Source organism: Magnolia sinica, chromosome 1, assembly GCF_029962835.1.
Source record: "Magnolia sinica isolate HGM2019 chromosome 1, MsV1, whole genome shotgun sequence".
NCBI lineage: Eukaryota > Viridiplantae > Streptophyta > Magnoliopsida > Magnoliales > Magnoliaceae > Magnolia > Magnolia sinica.
In genome coordinates, this window is record NC_080573.1 from 50,633,046 (window position 1) to 50,654,836 (window position 21,791).

The following is a 21,791-nucleotide window of genomic DNA, read 5'->3' on the forward strand; positions in this document are numbered from 1 at the left end:
CAGAGGGAAGAAATGCCAAAACTCAGAACTTTTATCTCTAATGTGCCATAATGCTTTACATGTCCAAGCATAGCCTTATTTAGGCTCCATGCAAAAGAAAGCCCTAATTTATGAGAATACTAAAATACCATTGAAATTTGTCACAACCCTATGGGCCTTTTGTATAATTTGGCCATAATTGATGTAAATGGCATCGAAATTGCACGGTCTTGGGGTCACTTGAATTCTAACTCAATAGGCTATCAAACAGGACCAATTTCATCTCATTCTAACCTTGCGTTTAGCCCAAAAAGTGGCCCATCAGTGACTGACAAGAATACAAAAGGGTAATTATTAGGTAATCCATGACTAAATCTAACCGTAGAAAACTAAAAGTACTATGGATTTAAACGCATTTGATTGATCCCTTAGCCCCACAATTTTATATGATCCTTTGATATCATCAGATTTATCATCCGACCATGGATCTGGTCTTGATCATCAACTAAGACAATTTGGGTTGGTCTTGTCAGATCTTTGATTAGCTGGTTTGTGTGGTCTACTGGTGGTTTGGTTGCATCATGGTGGTGCCTAATTAAGGCACATGTCTATCAGGTTATGTCGTAGTTATTAACCTTCTTTGAACAATTGGGTACAGATGAAAATCAAGTTGAAGAAGAAATATTTGCCACGCAAGTATGAGGAGACTGCCTTCCAGGAGTGTCTTTTCCTATGCCAAGGAAATTTGATGATGGAAGAGTACACTGAGAAGTTGCATGATTGGGCAATTCACAGTGAGGCTATTAGGTTAATATACTGCAGTAGACTTCCAGGAGAAATCTAGATGGGGACAATCATGACTCGATCACATACTGTGGATGAGGCCTTTGTTATGGCACTAGAAATCTAAGAGGTGATTAAGCATGTGACAGTTAGGCCAACAATCAAGGTGGAGGATTTGCAGTTTCACAGACTACTGCTAATATTTCTAGATTGCATTTGTTCTCTCCTCGCGATTCTGGGAGTGCTGTTAGCCTGTTACTACTTCCACGATGAGGAACATAAACAATTCAATGTCCAATTCTATCACAGTTCACACTCAATACTCATTCAAAGGGGCAGACACGCAAGACAACAACATAATGCATTTTTGTAAGTGTAGGAGTGTAGGTGATCACGTTGATGATCAAATTGAGTATGAATCCAAGGAAGAAGTGCAAGAAGCACTTTCAACAAAGGTGGAAAAGCTAGAGTTGGAGGCGCTTATGAGTATTACTCTTATTGTGAGGTGTATTCTGAATGCACCTAATGAAGCTGCAATAGACGATTAGCTTCAAACAAATATTTTCCGTACTTGTATGGAGTGTCAAGGGAAGCTTTGTAATGTCAACCTTCGGAAAAGATTCTTTATTATTCTAGAGTGTTGGTGTATAGTGTGTATGGTTATTGTCTCTTTTAATGTAAGTGCATGTGCACACTTTCCTCTTCTCCTGCAGTGTACTATATGCTCTATTCTAATAAAACATTGTGTGTTAGGGCATGCTGCAATGCGCAACATTTCCCCCAAACTCTCTTCTTTCCTCTTCTTCTCTCTCACTCTCCTCCCCTTTTCTCCACACTATAATCACAAATCATCTTCTACTATTATACCCAATGGATGTCTGCTTTGCCTCAGTGTAGAAGAGTCAGTGAATCATCTCTTTCGCCAATGTTCCTTCTGCCTAATGGTTTGGTCAAGCATCTGGACAGCAGCATCTGTTTCCTGGGTGATGCCCACATCAGTCACTGACCTCCTTTCCTGGCACTATGACCAAGGAGGAAGCCTTGGCAGGATGAAGTGGAGACTAGCGCTTTTGTCTTTGTTTTGGGCTATCTGGCTGGAGCAATACGATCGTTGTTTATCTTTTTGGCACTTGCCTAATTATAGTTTATCTTTCAAAAATAGTGGCAGCCTCACAAGAGTTGATCGATAAATTGCAGCTTAAGGTGGAAAGGCACTTGAAACCATACTGTTATCTGTGGGTAAATGCTACATTTATTCTGATCTGTAATCATTGTTGACTGTTCAATGGGCTCCCATTACACCAACTCTGCTTTGCGTAATGCAATTCCCATGAAAGTTAGCTACACCCTATTGGGACACCCTTGAATTTAAGATAAAATTCATCACAGGGAAGAAGATAATTTTGAAGACTGAATGATGATCTGCCACAGGAGAGGCGTTCCGAAAGTTCTGTGCCATATTTGGAAAAGAAGCGTCAACTGATGATTTGATCGCAAAGATAGAAGTTGACAAAATAGTTATGGATGGACATGCATAAGATGCAAAGGAGAGCAAGCAGCATAAAGTTTGACGAAGGTGACGAAGTGCCCCTTAGATGAAAGTGATTACAAGAAGATGCAAGAGAAAGCAATGTGGTCTACAACAAAACCTGTGAGGCTGACAAGTTGGTCTCCGCCACCAACCTCCAGTAGATGTTAATCGAATAAGGGTAGGAAATAGGAATAGGATCGAAGTTCAGGACTTTGACTTGGTACAAGAGAATTTGTCTTTTTCGAATTATTATTATTATTATTGATTTTTATAAGATTTATTTACAAGTTGAGCCCAAAATGGAATTGGATTGCGATGTCTGAAGCATTTCTATATTGCTTTTGAATACTTTGCTTGTGGAAATAGATGATCTTATTATTGCTTTCTGTCTTTTGTTTCAGCTGATCACATACTTTGCTGAGCGAATGATATCAGGGGAAACACTACGGAGAAATGCTGTTATGCAACGTAGATATGATGGAGATCAGGTGCAAAAATGGATTAATGCAATAAAGTATTATATTTACATAACTAACCATTATCTAAAACTTGGTTTGCAGATTGTGATTGCATTTACGTATAGAAGAAATGGAAAGCTTGTCAGTTGCAAGTACCGGGACATCCAAAAAAAATTTTGGCAGGTTCTTTCATACATTCTACCATTGTATTTTATGGCAGTATCCTGGAATTACTGATTTGTCTATTATGTGTTTGATTTCAAGGAGAGATGAAGTCATGGTATTCTGACCTGATTTCGATATGAATGTCTACTATTATTCCACAGGAAAGTAATACTGAAAAGATATTTTATGGATTGGATGATATAAAGCAAGCGAGTGATATTATCATTGTAATACCTACATCCATGACTTGTCTACATAAATTAAGAAGCCCTAGTATGCCTTTATTTTTGTACCTCTCTCTCTCTCTCTCATTTCTGAAAGTTTCACCTTAGGTTGAAGGTGAAATCGATAAGCTCTCAATGGAAGAAGCTGGCTACCGTAATTGTGTGAGTGTCCCGGATGGAGCACCTTCAAAGGTTTCCAAGAAACGGTTACCAGATCAAGACCAGGTTCCGTTCAACCATAAATTTCCACCTCTGCACCTTAGTTTAATGTGTGATATTAAAATTTCAGGTTACATGATCATCTGCGTTAGCCTTTTATTGCAAGAGCTAATAAAACCAACTTCTTCTTTTGTCTTGAGACCGTAGTTAACACTTTTCAGTAATGTCGCTTGTTTACACAATATATACGAGGAGAACATTTCAGAAACGTTAATTATTTTTCCTTTGACATTTATGCTGCAAGCACTATAATTACTTACACAACTTCACCAAACCCGTTTAGAGAAATAATGTGCACTATTATTCATTTAAGGCATAGGTAAGAATATATTGGTTATTTGCACTTTGTGATTGAGTTGGATAAGGTGCCTTGGATGCCTCAAGCTGGCCATTTTTTTTTTCTTCTAAATATTAACTCAAATATATTGCAAAGAGAACAAAGATACAAGTACAATCAACGGATATGATAAGCAGTCATTTCAAGATAGAAAGAAATGAAAAATCCTCCAACACCAAATAAAACTATGCATAAGCACTTCTCGAAAAAAAGAAAACAAGAAAAAAAGAAAAGAAAAGAAATGGACTACCTAGAAGGCTAACTAGAGGAGAGTCATCCCTTCCCTTGAACTTGATACTTGCCCACCCTAAAATCTTTTTTTGGATCTTCCTTTTTAAGGGAATTTAGTGAGGCACTATGTTCAAAGATTCAATAATTTCCCTCTTTCAAAGTGCGGCAAAAAATGGCAAAAGGATCTCCCATGAGATCACTCCTTTAGTAGCAAAGGGCCTTCCTCCCACCCTTGCTAAAAGAAAGAACTAGGTTGGAATCATTGAGGACCTAAAGACACACCAAAAAATTTCAAAAAATAGCTCCGAATGTCTCTTGCTACCTTAGTGCATGAAGAGATGGTTCGAAGACTATTCTTCCGTCTACTATGAAGGAGACATGTTTGGAATTGCAATATTCCTCTTTTGAGATTGTAAAATTTTGAGGATCTTGTTAGCCATAGGGAGAAATGGGGATTTCCACACACCTTTGAAAGTGTGGAAGGATGCTCACCCAACCGACATGAACTATAGAAAGTACCTAGGAGGGAAATTACCATTGTTCCACCACAACTTCACCTTTATATCACCAAAATTTGGATTAATTCTTCCGCTGTATAATTGCCCCATGTGCCTACTAAAAGACTCAATTTTTTCATCTTTAAGATTTCTCTTGGTCAAAACATTCCAAATCATTATGCCTATTTCAAGATCATAACAATCCTTCACTAGCCTTTTTGCAAGTAGGGATGGCATACAATGTGTGGATAAGAATTCACAAGGGGAATCTCTCCTAACCACACCTCATCCCAAAATTGCACCCTATCACCTCAGCCAACAACAAAATGAATCTCCTTTTTGAAAGCCTTAGTTGCCTTAGCCACAAGATTCCGATTGATATCATTAAACACTCGACTCAAACGAATAATGTCTTTTCCACACTTTTTGGCGCATACTTCTTCGAGGGATTATGAAATCAACCCCCCTCCCATATTTTCTCCTCAAACCTCCACCACTACTTCCCAAGCAATGCAAGGTTCTTTTCTTTCAAACTTCCTAGCCTAATGCCTCCTCACTTGGGTTTTTGTACATCTTCTCACCTGGTGGGATTTTTGCCCATCACTGTTTCCATCCCAAAGGAAGTCTCTCTGTATTCTCTTTATACGATGTTCAACTCTTACCGACATCTTGATGAGAGACATGAAATATACTGGGAGGTTAGCATGAGGCGATTTGATGAGGGTTATTCGTCCTCCCAAAGACAGAGGACTTCTTCCGCCCTGTTAGTCTTTCTTAGTTCTTTTAATGATAGGGTCCCAACAAGATGCCTTGACAATCACGTTGATTAAGGTGGCCATGTCCAACATATCTCTTTTCAAGTGCCCGGCTAAGTTCTTGAATAGATTGGGAAAACAATCGCAAGAATTTCCTTTAGGGCATTTCAAGTGATATCTATAAACTTCATTTGGAGTGCCACGAAGTGTGAAAGCTAGTTATCTTTCAAAAAAAAGAAAAAAAAGAAGTGTGAGAGCTAGTTAGGGAAGGTGGGGCAAGCATCAAAGATCTAAAGGCAATGAATTGCTCTCTCCTTGGGAAACGGTTATGATGTTTTGCAATGGAGAAAGATAGATTGTGGAGGAGGATTGTTGCGTGTAAATATGGGGTGACGACGGGTGGGTGGTGCACCAAGTTATCATTTTATAGAGCCTCCAACATTTGGAGGGAGATTTTTAGAGGTCTCAAGCCCTTATGAAGGGCATCGGGTTTAATTTGTGGATAGATCTCGAATCCACTTTTGGGAAGATGTTTGGTGGTTGAATTGATGTTCACTAGATTCGCGCATGTTGCATCAAATGGGGAGGTCATGGTGTCTGACTGCTTCTTAGTCCTAGGGGGCTAGGGTCATGGTGTTTGACTGCTTCTCAGTCCTAGGGGGCTAGGTGATTTGGGTGCTCTCTTGCTCGAAAGGGACTCATGGGGGTGGAGGCTTGAAGGGTTAGTGATGTAGGACCAATGCATGAACTCAAATAATGTGAAAGATCAATCTACAAAATTAAATTAATTAATGAAAATCACAAAGCTTGCTACCATCATCACAAATACCAAAATTTTAAAAGGAGATCATGCATAGTTTAAGCCTAGGTTGCCTAACATCATCCTGGCAGACCAATAAGTATGGGAAACTAGGATCTAATGGATGTAGAAACATCCAAATAGCATAGGGTTAACTTAAGCCTACTTTAAAGAAGGTCTCATACTACCTAGGGTTAGATTAGGGTTTAGTGAAATTGAGGAAAACTTGGAGTTAGGGTTAATGGGGCAAATTGGGTAAAGGGTTTAAAGGGTAGGTATTATGGGAAGGGAATTAGGGTTTCGGATGTAGGGAATGTAAGGATTTGGGTTTAATTGAACGTTGTGAAGATCCAGGGTTTGGTAATTCGGGGAAGTAGGAAGATTTGGGGTTTTTAGGTTTCGGGGACACGAGAAGATAAGATTTTGTTGTATGGGTAGTGGAAGGCCAAAGGGACAAGGGTGGGACCATACGACCAGCCCGAAGGGTTCACACGTGTGGTCGTACAGTCACACGTGTGGGCTAGGTAGGGTTGGTTTTTGGATTTTTATGGTTTGGTTTGTCGAGAAAGGTTTAAATGAGGAGAATCGGAATGTTGTTGATGGATTTTGGGAAAGGAGGAAGAAGAAAAGAAGAAACTTGAAGAAATACCTCAATCGTTGATGAAGAGATGTGAATTTGGGGTAGAAGGAAGCCTCGCACTTCCATTGATGAAGATAAGCCAGACACCAATCTTCCTTCCTAGTCACATGGAAGACATCCTCACATCACATGAATATTAGGGATAAAAAAAGAGATTTCTCTCTCTCTCTCTCTCTCTCTCTCTCAATCACAAAAGCAAGCAATGAGGAGGTCACACGCCACCCCCCTCTTTATATAGCCTCAAGACTTTTCCAAAATTACAAATGAAACCCTGTTTAATGACTTTTGACCAAAATAACCCTTGTCATATCATATGAAAAATCAAATAAAATCACTCATAAGGTGTCTAAAGCATAAATCAATCATAAACTAAGTACTAAAACATAATTTTGTCTTATGATGACGAGAATGGTCCACGATCAACGGTCTGATCTGTAATTCATGCAATCCAATGCCCCGATCGTCACGTCCTTCGAATCCAACGGTTCAAATCACTCCCTATAGCAACCCATATGCATCTTCCCAGTGTGGGGTCTTCCAAATGCTCGCACATGCACATGGGGTTTTCAACATGAACATGGGTACTCGCCTAGCCACAGAGAAATCGGTGCGGCCCCTTCTCTGATATGTATGTAAATGTGTATGTGATGTGATGTCCTCATTAGTTAGGTAGCATCACAGTCGAATCGTTCTACAGGGTGTTTTAGACTTTGAACCGAGGTATTAAAAAAGGTTATGTAACAACTTGTTATGTAATGGTAATAGTGTCACGCCCCTAACTCGGTGAACGGGCTCATAGAATTCTCGAGCTCTGAATTCGGCGGTGACAACCTCCGTAGTACCCCATTCTCGGTTCCTAGCTCCCATGCACCAGGTTCCGATCCTGGGATCCCACAGGATTTTCAAGGTGAATTTTTTTGTACATGAGCATAACAACAAGTGTACCAAAACTAAAAACATCATCACATTTCCGCTATAATATCAGTTCGAGTATAGTGTTGAAAGGGAAATACATGATATAATAAAAGTACAAAAGATCAGGCACATGCTCTTGCCTTAAGGCTGCTGCAGTCTAGCATAACTTGCACGTAAACAACGTGCGTAAGCTTACTATGAAGCTTAGGGAGTGCGTGCGTGTGTGTACAATGCATGTGCCAAGCATACAAATATCAGAGTAAGCGGAAATGGAGGGCTAAACTGGCAAGTCCATAAATGCTATCAGCCATACCCAAGCTATGCGATGCAAGGGCTTACATGGCCAAATATCATATGCTAATGATGCAATGCAACATGCCAATCCTCCACTAGTCCACATGTCAGAATAGTTCACAATTGGATCATCACCGGGGTCTAGTACACTTCTGACATTGGTTGTTGCCCATTGCGTGTAAAATCAAGCGAGTGCAAAAGACCTCACTATCTGCCTCGTTGGTGATATACAGAAAACCACCCGACCCGTCGATAACAATCCCATTTCATGAGCTGGTTAAAGTCAACCTAGCATATTGCCCTTTGCACCTGGGTAGGTAAGGTCAAACCCCCTTCCAACCGACCCCGACACAGTGGGAGACGCGGCCTACTGGTATCCAGACATCGTGCGCTCATGAATCCACTCGGTCTAGACGTTGGAGCATCCTACTAGTACCACAGTTTATGGACTTTCTCCCAGGGACGCCTGTGACGCTATGTAACCTCAATAGTTTCGTATGTCGATAAAATCATCCGTCAGCCACAACAAGGCTATGGGACCACCTCCCTGGTGTCATTAGGGAGTAGATGTAACGTGTCACACATAGTGCATAATGCATGAAGCACACTATCCAAGACATGCATCAAACTTGTGTGTACCATGCGAATCATGCGGGGCGACCCTATCTCATATAGTCCCCTAAATGTCTCAAGCCAAAGGGCATATGCTATGAACAATTATCATTCACAACATGCATACAAATGATGCATATAGGCATATAACTGGGCATGATATCCATTACACTAAGCATGTTATCGGTGTGTCCTATCAGGCCAAGCACACTAGCATGTTATCATACATATCATGCTATAATCGGCTCTAATTGGCACATCATATACAGAGATTTGGAATCGAATGACAGGCCCCACTAAAAATATAAAGGTCTACGTGGTGTGGCCCACGTCAGACTAACATTGGCTCCTCATGTAGCCTGTACACAAAAATCTAGTAACTGTAAGGCATGGATAAAATACATATGCCAAGGTGGGGTCCACTGGGAATGATCCAGATGGACACCCACATGTGCAACATGTGTGCCACTAGGCTATCAATCTATCGGGTGCATGGCCCACTGATGATATCCCAAAACGATCAGATTAACATTGGCATCACTATAATTACTCCAATAGGATGATCTACACCATTTGAACATTGCCGATGTAATCGCCAGTTATAAATTGTTGATTAGTCTCTAGGATGTGATCCTATGCTTGTGGCCCATTTGAGTCTTGGAATTTCATCATTTCAGGCAAAGTACATGCCTCAATAGATTTAATACAACTAGTGTCATATGTACACTGATTAGGGGTTTTAAAAGTCAATTTAATAATTACTTTCAAACCCTTGTAAATACATCTTGCATTTTAACTTAGGATTATAGAGATTTTGAATCCAGGGTGCCAAACATGGCCAAGGGATTCTAGAAATCCCAAGTCTAAGAGAGCCCCAAATCCAAGGGATCTCAAATTCAGGGATTCCTAAGTCTTAAGGGATTTCACAAAAATCAAGTTTTCACCCCCACCATTCCCTGTGGTGTGGCCCACCTAAGATCTAAATCGGCCTGAACCTTGGGCCCATGCCTAACATGGCCTGAAGAAAAGGATGAACGGTGTGGATGACACATAAACATCAAGGTGGGTCCCACGAGTGGGCTTCATTTGCTGCCAAAATGGGTAGCACTAACCAACCCATTGTTCCCCTCGGCGCGGTTCGCCTGAGATTCAGATCGGCCTGATCTTTGGTCCCATGGGTTAACATGATCTGTCAAAACAGATTAATGGAGTGGATAAGTCACATACATCACGGGGGGTCCCATGAGTGGGCCCCATTCCACGCCCTAAGCTGGGTGTCCACCAGCCCATGGGCGTTGGTAGCAACGCCAGCTGCTGGCGCCCCATTCTATTAATATTATTATCATTATTATTATTTGTAAATTGTTTTGGTTGCACCATCAAAGCGGGCCCCACGAGGATGATCTACTTCATTCACTGCGTAGGCCAGCTCGAGCGGGGTCCAATGGGCCCTGACTTGGACTGGTTTGGACGAACATGACCCTACAGTGGGCCTTAGAAGGTTTCAATAGCCAGAATTTGTTTCTACCGGTATGACCCGCCCAAAACTTAGATCTGCCTCATTTTTCGGCCCATGGTCTGAAATGATCCGGAGAAACAGTTGGACCGCGTGGATTTAACATATGCATCATGAGGGGGCCCACGAGTGGGGAACACCCCCACCTCATGTCTGCGTGGCTGACGTGAGGGGGTGCTCCTAGCCCCACCGTCGCTTGTGGTGTGGTCCATCTGATGGTTGGATTAGCCTGATTTTTGGGCTACATGGCCAAAATGATTTGAGGAAATGGATGGATGGCGAGGATGGAACATATGCATCATGGTGGGGCCCATGGGTGGAGGCCACACGATGACCTTATGAAGGTGGACTCCCCCCCCCCCTTTTGTGATTTTAATGGTGGTGGGGCCCACAAGTGGAGGCCACATGATGACCTTGTGAAGATGGACGCTGCCAGCAGCGTCTTTGGATGTTTTGCGTCCAACGACAGTTGCTGCTGCCCCCCCTCTTGTGATTTTAATGGCGGTGGGGCCCACCTAGGAGATCTACTTTGTTCATCAGATTGGCAAGCTCATGGTGGGCCAAGGAGCTTTGGATCAAGGGATGGTGATGTAGGAAGATGGATGGGTAGAATGGGGAGAGAAAGAAGAAGAGAGGGATGACTAATCATGGGCAAGGGATGGTGATATAGGACCGATGCATGAACCAAATATGATGTGAGATCAAGTAGCAAAATTAAGGTAATTGACAAAAAAAAAACATAAAGCTTGCTGTTATCATCACAAATACCAAGAAAACCAAAGAATATCATGCATAATCCTAGCCTAGGTTACCAAACATCGTCGTACATGGTCATTAAATAAAGGAAACTAGGATCTAATGGATGTAGGGACATCCAATTAGCACAGGGTAAAGTCTATTTAAGAGTAGGAGATCTAATACTACTTAGGGGCATGTTTGGTTTTCCAAAGTAATCGTAAATGCATTGCAAATATGTAATAATTACTTCCTATGGTAATTGCCTCATCGTTCCCTAGGGTTGATTGACTGCTAATTTTTTCAAAACTAAAATCAAGATTGCTGACAAATATATGTGGGGCCCATCGTAATATATGTGAATTATTCACACCGTCCATCCGTTATGCCGACTGAATTTAGGACATGAGTCAAAAAATGAGGCAGATTTAAAGTTCAAGTGGACCACACCATAGGAAAAAGGGAATTGAACACTCATCGTTAAAAACTTCTTGAGGCCACTGTTTACTTTGGTGTGGGCCATTTGAATGTTGGATTTGCCTTATTTTTTGGCTCATGCCTCAAAATGTTGTGGTAAAATGAATGGACGGAACGAATATATCATATACATCATAGTGGGGTCTAGAAATTTAAACTAGCCCTTTTAAACGGGTTTCCAAGACAAATTCTGATGGATTTTCAAACGGGTTACTCATTTACAGGGTATTTACACCTGCTTTGAAAAATCAAACAGGCCCTAGGGTGAAATTAGGCTTAGGGAAATTGGGGAAATCTAGGAATTATGGTTTATGGGATCGAATTGGGGAGGGGTTAAAGGGTTTAGGTGTTAAGATATGGGAATTAAGGTTTTGGATACAAGGGGTGTAAGGATTTTGGGTTAATTGAAGAATGAGAGAAGTTAGGGTTTGGTAATTTGGGAAAATATGAAAGTTGGGGATTTCTAGGTTTAGGTTAGGGTTTAGGAAAATGAAGAAGGGGGTTTTGCTTCAAAGGTGATAGGAAACCAAAGGGGAGAAAGGGGTGTCCCTACGGCCAACCCGGGAGGTTCACGTGTGGCTAGGTTGGAAGGGTTTCGGTCCTTTTAGGGTTTGGCTTGTGATAGGTATGAAAAAAAACAAAGTGTGGAAGACGGGTGAAGATTTGGGATGGAGGAGTCGAAAAACTTTGAAGAAAATACCTTGATGGAGAATGGAGGGATGATGATATGGGGATAGATGGAGACCTCACACCTCCGTTGATAAGATTAGCTTATCACCAATCTCCCTTCCAAATCACATGATAGTTGTCTTCAAATCTCATGAAGATGGAAGAAGAGGGAAAAAAGAGCAAGAGCCAAATTTGATGTAGGACCGATGCATGAACCAAATATGATGTGAGATCAAGTAGGAAAATTAAGGTAATTAACAAAAAAAAAAAAAAAAAACATAAAGCTTGCTATTATCATCACAAATACCAAGAAAACCAAAGTATATCATGCATAATTCTAGCGTAGGTTACTAAACATCGTCGTGCAAGATCATTAAATAAATGAAACTAGGATCTAATGGATGTAGGGACATCCAATTAGCATATGGTAAAGTCTATTTCAGAGTAGGAGATCTCATACTACTTGGGGTGCAATTAGGGATTAGGGAAATTGGGGAAATCTAGGAATTATGGTTTATGGGATCGAATCGGGTGAAGGGGTTAAAGGGTTTAGGTGTAGGATATGGGAATTAAGGTTTTGGATACAAGGGGTGTAAGGATTTTGGGTTAATTGAAGAATGAGAGAAGTTAGGGTTTGGTAGTTTGGGGAAATAGGAAAGTCGGGGATTTCTAGGTTTAGGAAAAGGAAGAAGAGGGTTTTGCTTCAAAGGTGATGGGAAACCAAATGGATGAAAGGAGTGTCCGTACGGTGAACCCTGGAGGTTCACACGTGTGGCTGTATGGTCACACGTGTGGCTAGGTTGGTTGTAGTCCTTTTAGGGTTTGGCTTGTGATACGTATGAAAAAAACAAGGTGTAGAAGAAAGGTGAAAATTTGGGATGGAGGGAATCGAAGAACTTTGAAGAAGATACCTTGATGGAGAATGGAGAGATGATGATGTGAGGATGGATGGAGACCTCACACCTCCGTTGAAGAGATTAGCTTAACAGCAATTCCCCTTCCAAATCACATGGAAGTTATCTTCAAATCTCATGAAGATGGAATAAGGAAAAAAATAGTAAGATCTTTTTTTTTTTTAATTTTAATTTTTTTATAATCATGAAATCCAATGGGGAGAGAGGTCACCCCCCCTCCTTTATAATTCCAACAACTTTCAAAATTCCAAATATAACCCTGTCTTATGAATTTTAACAAAAATGGGCATAGTCTAAAGAAAATCTACTAAAATCATTCATTACGGTGTCTAAACATAAAATAATAGAAAACTAAATCCTAAAAGATGATAAAGTCTAAAAAGCTGATGTGGACTATATACGATTAATGGGCCGATCATGTGATCCATGCGATCCAACAGCCCGATCGTTAAGTCCCTCCAATCCAATGGTCTAGATCATCTATATAGCAACTTGTGTGCATCTTTCCAGTGTGGGGTCTTCTAGATGCTCGCAAATGCACATGGGGTTTTCATCACGATCAGGGTACTCGCCTAGCCACAGGGAAATCGGTGCAGCCCGCCTCCTCCGATACGTATGCAAAGGCGTACGTGAAGTGATGTCCTTATCAGATGTGTTGCATGATGGGAGGCATGGGCTTGTTTGCCTAATGGGGAGAGACATGAGTGATTGATATGTTGATTGATTGGACAACCTTGGGATTTGTGCAAGTGGGGCTCGCGTGCATTGCTCGGCCTACTTTGGATTGTGCCAAAACTGCAACTTCTAATGTAGGGGTTGCTATGGGGCGTGATGGGCTGCGTTGGAATCGTCGTGCTCGCGCGGTTGCTAGGGTACTAGTCTCGGAGTGTTGCGGTACTAAAATAAGGCTGTGATCAAAACTCGTTGATCTGGTCTACCAAGAACATGCCGGTGCTGAAGTCGAAGCGTACGGAAGGTCTCACGAGGTTACGAGTCTTACAAATAGTGGTGCCCGTTACGTAATATGGGGCTAGAATGCTTGATTTGGACAAAAATGGCCTGTAACAGCCGTAATCCATTACGAGCCAGTAACAGGCTGATACGGGTCCGTAATGGACAGATATGGGTCTGTAATAGGCATTATTAAGCCAATTCATTTTTTCCTTCACCAAAATTTTTGACCGATATCGGTGCCCCAATGGCTGTTACGGCCATATCTTCATGGCCACAAGGCTGGCTGTTGAATGCCTTGCTTTGAATCCTAGTGCCTTTGGTAATATGATTGAGTTTATTTTGTTGTATAGAGGCCTGCCTAGGGTTGTGGTGTTGGGGCGGTTGGTGGGCTAAATGAGGATCCTAACCATGGACAACCGTTGGAAGAGGCATATGAATATCACGAATGTTTCCATCCTATGCCTTCCGATATGGAATCGGTTGCCTACCTATTCTTATACTGCATCCTTGAATGGGTAGTGTGGTGGCGTTTTGTCAATCTTGTTCAAGCTTGGCTGATGCTATCGTTGATTGGTCCCTTTTTATGGCCTGGCATGGGGGTGGTGTTGGGAAGAAAGGGAAGGCCCTTTGGCAATTATCTCTTTTGTTGAGTCTATGGTCAATTTGGAAAGAATGTAAGAACATGTGCTTTAATAATCGGCTTTGTAGCCCATATGAGGTATTCGGGAAGGCCAAGAGGGATGTTTTGGCTTGGGCTTTGGTGCTCAAGACCTTCGCTTGTTGCCCTCTGTTGTTTTTTGAGTCCTCTTGGTCTATGGTCTTGTAGTTTTGTGTGGTAGCACTTTAGCCTTTGTTTATATATATATATATATATATATATATATATATATAATTCAATATATCTGTGTTTCCTTTCCAAAAGAAGGGGTCCCAACAATATGGTGATGAAGCTTTGCCGCCAAGATAAGTCATGGGAAGATAATTCCACAAGCACCTCTTCCTCACGTTGGCTTTTTCTAAGCTCAATTTTGAAGGTTGCATTAGAGGCTTGGTGGTTTATTGAGAGACAAGAAGGACTATATTTTGTTGGTCTACTTTTGCTTGTGTAAGATAGAGTGACGAGAGGGTCATCACTCTTGCCGCTGGTCTCAGGTTGTTCATGTTTTATTTTTCTAATGAATTTTGACACTTTCTCACAAGAGTAAAAAATAAAAATCTTTGGGCCGTGTGAGGAGCAAGATTCCATAGTGATGGACATGTTTGTGCCTGGACTGAGTTCATGCCTTGTTGACCCATCCAAGTGGATAAAGCTAGTGTTATCGAAGGAAGCTCTAGTGTGTTGCATAGTTAGTATTCCCGAAGGATTGGAAGGGAGCATTGAAGGCTCATGCTGAGAAATAGATTCTTTCGGATTTCAAAAACATCAATCAATTCAATTTATGATTGAAATAGAATTTTTGATATTATCATGATGTTATACATTTTTGTGAAATTTCTCTGATTATCTTAACCCCCTTTTCAATTATTTATTTATTCATCCATTCTCTTTTTCTTTTCTTTGATCCTCAGAAAAATCTCAAAATCTGAGAGTCATCTAAGAAATTCACATGCCAACATCTGAGCATGAGAGTTGCACAATGATTGACTGCCCATTTCTTGCTTTCAGAATGGTGGATTCTACCCAAGAGCTATTGTGAACAACTCTATAGCTGAGGGAGTTGTTGGCTTACTTGTAGCCTATGGATGGACAACCCATTACATGTCATAGTGGTTCAGTTATTGTCAAACACTTTCCTTATTGTCTATACCGGTAGTGGGTTTGTTGGCTGCTAGGGATGGCACATACAGCTATCCTTCATTTTGTTTCCAACATATTGAATGCTCATGCAATATCTGATTTCCGATTGCTGATGATCATCATCTGAGACATCATCTCTCATTCTTGAATTTACGTTGTCTGTTTGCTACGCCAATTGTCAACCTATTGTCTTTTTGTGTTTTTGTTTTTTTGTTTTTTGTTTTTGATGATGACAGGGTGTCCCCATCCCATTTTGAAGCAAGACTAATCCCTATGTCTATGACTGGTAGTTGTACTTAATTCTTCCTCTATAGATGGTCCTAGAAGGAAACGTGAAACAAGATATAGTTGTGAAACTGGTGAAATCACTAAATTGAGTTTATTTGGGTTCTTGTAGTCCATTATAATGACAACAATATTTGAATAATTCCAGAGTTCAAGTAGCATATTCAAGACATTTGTTTCTTACAGTTACATTTGTGGACATTTTATTATCACATCCCCCATTCAGTTAATAAGATATTTGTTTACAAATTCTATTACTAGAGAACATGATTTTTGTGAGAACTTGTCCTTATGTTTGATACTCAGATGCTTGTATGTGCATAACATGTCAATATCATCTTTTGTGGGCACGGCTATTGAGACTGGGTTGTACTTGAGTAGCTGTATGATGTGGTTTAACAGTTTCCTAATTTATTTGGTTCAATATTTTCTGAACTCCAGAAACTTTCTCATGGCATCAGTATAGGTATCAGACGAAGTATCTGGATGTGTTCTATATTTTCTGAATTGTGGAGTCGTATCTCTGCTCCTCTTTATGGTCTCTGTATCTGTATACAAATTTGGGCATCTTAGGTTCTCGTTGATTCATTTGGTTAGACCTTCAAGTGATGGTTCAGTGAAAAAGTTTGCAGCATTTATTTTTTATAGCAATTTTGACAAGTTGCAATTTTCATAAAAAGTCAGGATACAATTTTCTTTTATCAATGGCATCTTAATTCTTAGCCTTCGCAAATTATTACCTTAAATGAGCCGAAGCCCCTTTAATATATTTCAAATTTGGATGCGTTAGTGTTGATCTTCTTTCTTTGTTGATGCTTAATTTATCTTCTTCAGCTTATGTTTCTTGCACTGTTTCTTTTGGTGCTTTAGATGTTTTATCTCATTACATTCTTCTTTGTCCACTTTTCGGCAGTTTGTAAGCTAATTTTTTACTTATGATTATTATTATTATTATTATTGAGATTGACTGGTGGATCAAAATATGTATTTTCAACTTGTGGTTTCCAAGTGTTGATTTGCTTTAGCATCCCTATCTTCCACATAGATTTCTAAATGGGATTCTAACATTCTGTGGTCTTTTTGTAAAGCTAGGACACAAAGTATCAGTATTTGTGGAACTGCAAAGAGTACTTAGATCAGGTACCTGCTAGACACACGTCTTATGAGTACATATGATTGACAGGTTGACAGGAATCATCGAGTTCTTTGATAGATTCTTTACTTATGGATGCAATAAAGCATGTGTGAATGTGTATTAGGCATCTCGGATTATACTGGCCACTGATGCTGATGCACCTGGCCAAGCCTTAGCTGAAGAGCTAGCACGCCGTCTTGGTAGAGAAAGGTTTAGACCATATTATCCTTGCTTCATTGCTTTCTGTGCTTTCAAGAAAAGGCCGTGGGTTTCTAGAAGCGATTCTCAACTGCAACATGTCTATTTTAACACATTGGTTTTGTGAACTAGCAGATGCTGGCGAGTCAGATGGCCGAAAAGAAATGACAGCGATGTTTGCAAGGATGCAAATGAGGTTTGATAGTAATTGCACTTTTTAAATTAGATTAAATTATTTTAACTAGTATTTTAGACATGGAATTGAACTCGTAGCTCAATGAGAGGTGCTCTTCACTCATACATTGGTTCTTACCTATTTTAAAAAAAGCTACTATTTTTTAGATGATGCTGAATAACTGCATTAAATACTAATAAGTCTAGAAGAGGATGACATTCTAGAGTGTTTGGTTTCAACTTGACAATTTGTTTTCCAGAAGATCCTGAGATTAGGACACGCTTTCGGTACATCCCCCTTATTGAGCTCAGAAAAAAGATCCGCTTGATAATATACCTGATTCACTGTGTCACAAGTTAGTTTATAGAAGTAAAACATTCGAGGGATGCAACCTTTTAGTTTTACTTCTGAATTTGGCGGTTTGGTTGGCTGCAGTAAGCATTTCATCCATAGGGAATTGCTGAGGGCCTGTTTGATATCTGGTGAAAGAAAGGGGGAAAAAGAAGGAAAAGAAGCACAATTCCTTTGATATGATGTTTTATACCACTTGATTTGCAAATGAAACCATGGAATCCATGATGTAATACATGTTCGACTTCTAAAATTCTCAAGCACAAGATTGAAAGTGACTCTTTTGAGATGAATTGAAGATTTCCACTTGCAAATCAAACATTCCACTTGAAATGGAATCCCTGGCAATCCATTCTCAAAAGTATCTTGGGAAATCATCGTTAAATAATCACTACGAATTCCTTTCTTTCCCCATGGATTCCGCTTATCAAATAGGCCATAAGCAACCTGTTGGATTTACTATTTTTTTGTAGAATAGAGATAGTCTCAAAACTAAAATGGTAATAACTGATGAATGAGAATTTATCCTAGTCTTCAGATTTGAAGAATACACGTGCTGTACTTTAAAGAGCTGACATTGTTCTTTTCTTGAACCTCTGTACTGGTCTTTATTCTAATAAAAAATAGTTTGGATCCTATCATTAGAGTTGACGAACTGACCTGATCATGAATTTGTTCTATTTGTGATTATATATCTGGGTTCCCTGCTTAAATGTGTGATATTTTTGACTTTCCTAAAGAATCACCACTTGTGTAAAATCAACCAACAGAATAAAAAAGAGAAAAAAACACAAAAGTCAAAGGCATGACGTCTGCTTAGTTTTGTGTCTTTTATGTCCCTACTCTCTATAATTGATTTTTACAAGAATTGTTTGTGAATTACAGATGGTTTGTAGACTTAGATGGTTTGGTCATGTCTCATGTGCAATGGAGATCAAGAACTACGCTGGTTAGGAGTAGTTGGTTTAAGTTGAAGGCTCTATATGGGCAAAGGGGAAGGCCCAAAAGGACATGAGTGGAGGTAGTAAGAACACTTGATGACCTGTGGTTTAAATTAACTGAGGAACGGGGATATGCCCCCTGATAGAGTGGAATGCCGAACAGGATTTGTGTAGCTGATCCCAATTAGTTGGAGGAGAAGGCCTAGATGATAATGATGATGAGGATGATTATGATAATTTACGAACTACAGATAGTAAACCTGAATCTAGAAAGGACGTAACCTTAGTGCAATATGGTGTCTTAATTGAGAAAAGAAGCAAAACTAGTGTTGCTTGTTGGGTGATTTTTTTTCCTGCCACATTATCTTCAAACTCAGTTTGTTTCAGATGCAGACAGTGCATGTCAAAGAGGTCTTGGACTGTTGTCTTGTGGCTTTTCAGACTTTCTGATTCCTGCAATTGTAGCCTCTCTAGTTAACAATAAGATGGTTGCTGGATGGCTGCCAGTAAACATAAATCAAATTCGTGGAAGCAAACCCATCATAACTTTTAATTCTCAACTGCTGCCAACATATAGAGTCATCCTCCAGCTTCAAGTAACTTGAGCTAAAGAAACGTATATGTTGCTTTCTTTATGGATGTTTTGGCTTGTTTTCCTGGCATAATGTTGAAGTTCCTTCCGGCCTAATTGAAATTCCCTTTTAACTTTTTGTACAGGTGCTCATGTATTTAGGGCCTAAAGCACTCAGGGAAGTAATTGAGGAGGCTGAGCTGTATCCTATACGGGGTCTATTCAAATTCAGTGACTACTTTGATGAGATTGATGCATATTACCATTGCAGTATGGGGTATGAGCTTGGAGTCTCAACTGGTTGGAGGGCTCTGAACGAATTATATAAAGTAAACATTTTGCAGTTCGTGATTTACTTCTTTGTTGATCAAATATTTCTTGTGTCCTGCTTGTGCGGTATTCTAGAAGAGCCTTGACTCGTGTTGAGATCTCATAGTGGACTATATTACTACAGTTGCATCTTGGCATGCTTTTTGGTGCAAGATATGCATAGTTATTCACAGATTCAACATCAGAACTGCTTTGGTACAAGCCTGTTCTATTTTACTTTTAGTTCTGGTTGTTTAGAGGTATGATGGTATATTTGGTATGGTTATGAGAAGAAACATTCCTACAGCTTCCTATATCATCATCATCATCATCATCATCATCATCTAAGCCTTATCCCCACTATTTGATGGCTAAAATGTGCTTTGTCAGGATTTGGTATCATACTATCATTTCATACGTAATGGCACCTTTCCAACAAATTCAGGATACTGTAACTGCATTTTTTATGGTCATCCCAGAATTCCTATCTACTAATGGAATTGAATAACATTAAACTTGCACAGTTTCAGTGGGACTGTTTGGTTTATTTTATTGTTTCAACACACATTTATAAATCAAAACATTACAAAAAATAAGTGCACATAATAGGTTTTCTTTGCATGGGGTCCTAATCCATGCATTGTCTAACTGAATTGATGCAAGTATATTCAAAGTCTATTCATATAGTTTATAAATGTAAGAAGACGTGTGGAAACACAAACAATGCATTCAAAAGCAAAAGAAGAATCATTAGATCTGGTTATATACAAGTTTGATTTTATGTTTGGACGCAAGGATTGCAACCGATTTGCAAGAAAGTGGGAAATTTTGATTCTTTTTTTTTTTTAAATTTTAAAAATTTTCCGCCACTCGGCCCATCTCCTCCAAATCTCGAAATTGAAGCTCCTAATCCATGATTTTTCATGCAAAACATGAAAAACCATGGATTTGCAACAATTCAACACCGATTTAACATGATTTATAGGAAAAAAGGATCGAAAATTGAAAATGCTCGCTGGATCGAGCATGTGAGATATATCACACTACTTGCGAGTTTCGTATCGCACAGGTGGGATACAAATCCCGTATCGGTATCGGTTGGCGTAATGGTGTCCTCCAAAACCGATACGGATACGGGGGCGTAACGGTCATACGGGGGTGTAACGGCCCGTAACGGCGCAAATTTTTTTTTTTTTTGCCAAAAAAATATGGATTAAATCCAGAATATTCTAAGCATTCCAAATATGCATTCATTTATAAATTGGAACATGTTTATGTGGTGTAACGGTCCACTCTTTGGTGAGAAGTTGTATCGGACTGTCTGATGAATTTATGAACCAGATAACCTGAATTTGACTACAAAATTTTTATATTTAATTTTCTAACTATCTACTATCAATGATAGATATATTAGAATGAATGTAAAATAAAAATATCTTACATTAGGTGTTTGCAATTATTTTTGAGGAATTTCTCGAACATACCGGTGGTCCTATGCAGTGTGGTGCACCATGCACGTGACTGTGATAGTGTAATTCCTGTCTATGAAATATTAAAAAAAATAAATTAGTAGTGTCTGATATACTCCCCTGCAACTTGATTAAGGATTACTTGATTGGTTGTCAGGGGAGCTATTTTAAATACAAGTTCGGCAGTGTCAAGTGTGTGCATGGCTTCTTGCAATAATATTGTTGTGAGCTGTCTGCTGCAAATACTTACCTTAACACAAATATATACTCACAATCACAAGTCACCACCAAAACGAAAATCTGCTTTTTTTTGGTTGCTCGACCTCCACATCATCGTCATCGTCACCATCAGGCTGAGGCTGTCCAATAGGTATAGGTACTGCATATCCATAATATCCAGTGCCAGAAGGAAATACTAGATCAACGAAACTAGAGGATGACTGATCCTGACTAGGCAACGACTCTGACCCGGAGTAAGGATATCCACTAGTGCCCGTCGAATAGCCATACTGGTGCTCATACTCAGGCTGTTGAGAATCTTGAGATTGAGAGTGCGTCTGCTGTGATGAGTAACTTGGATTTGGATTTGGATATCTATAATCATATGGATATTGATCGGGAGGGCTATTCCAACATGAATGTGATGGAACAGGCTCAGTATAACCATTATAATTCAATTGACCATAAGAATATCCATCATAATAACCAAGGCCATGAGCCTGCTGATGTTCCGGACCTCTCAGACCCGGTGCACCACTAGATGTACCCACCTTCTGCTGGCTGTATCGTGACTCGATACACTCATAAGTCCGACCTTGTGTACCACCTCGTCGATGTTCATCGACATCGTGATCT

General features: G+C 39.9%; 1 protein-coding gene across 5 annotated transcripts in view; it reads left to right on the forward strand.

The window, feature by feature from the left end:
- Positions 1–21,791, forward strand: part of LOC131248984 (twinkle homolog protein, chloroplastic/mitochondrial) — a 103,956-nt gene that overhangs the window by 19,783 nt on the left and 62,382 nt on the right. For 4 of the 5 annotated variants that reach the window (XM_058249539.1, XM_058249530.1, XM_058249536.1 and 1 more), the window contains 8 exons: positions 2,695–2,781; positions 2,854–2,934; positions 3,078–3,143; positions 3,249–3,365; positions 16,880–16,927; positions 17,047–17,132; positions 17,256–17,316; positions 19,305–19,487. In XM_058249539.1, coding sequence (XP_058105522.1) covers positions 2,695–2,781; positions 2,854–2,934; positions 3,078–3,143; positions 3,249–3,365; positions 16,880–16,927; positions 17,047–17,132; positions 17,256–17,316; positions 19,305–19,487 — 729 coding nt within the window. Of the gene's footprint in view, positions 1–2,694; positions 2,935–3,077; positions 3,144–3,248; positions 3,366–16,879; positions 16,928–17,046; positions 17,133–17,255; positions 17,317–19,304; positions 19,488–21,791 lie in introns of all 5 variants that reach the window. The other variant, XM_058249523.1, reaches the window with a different exon arrangement.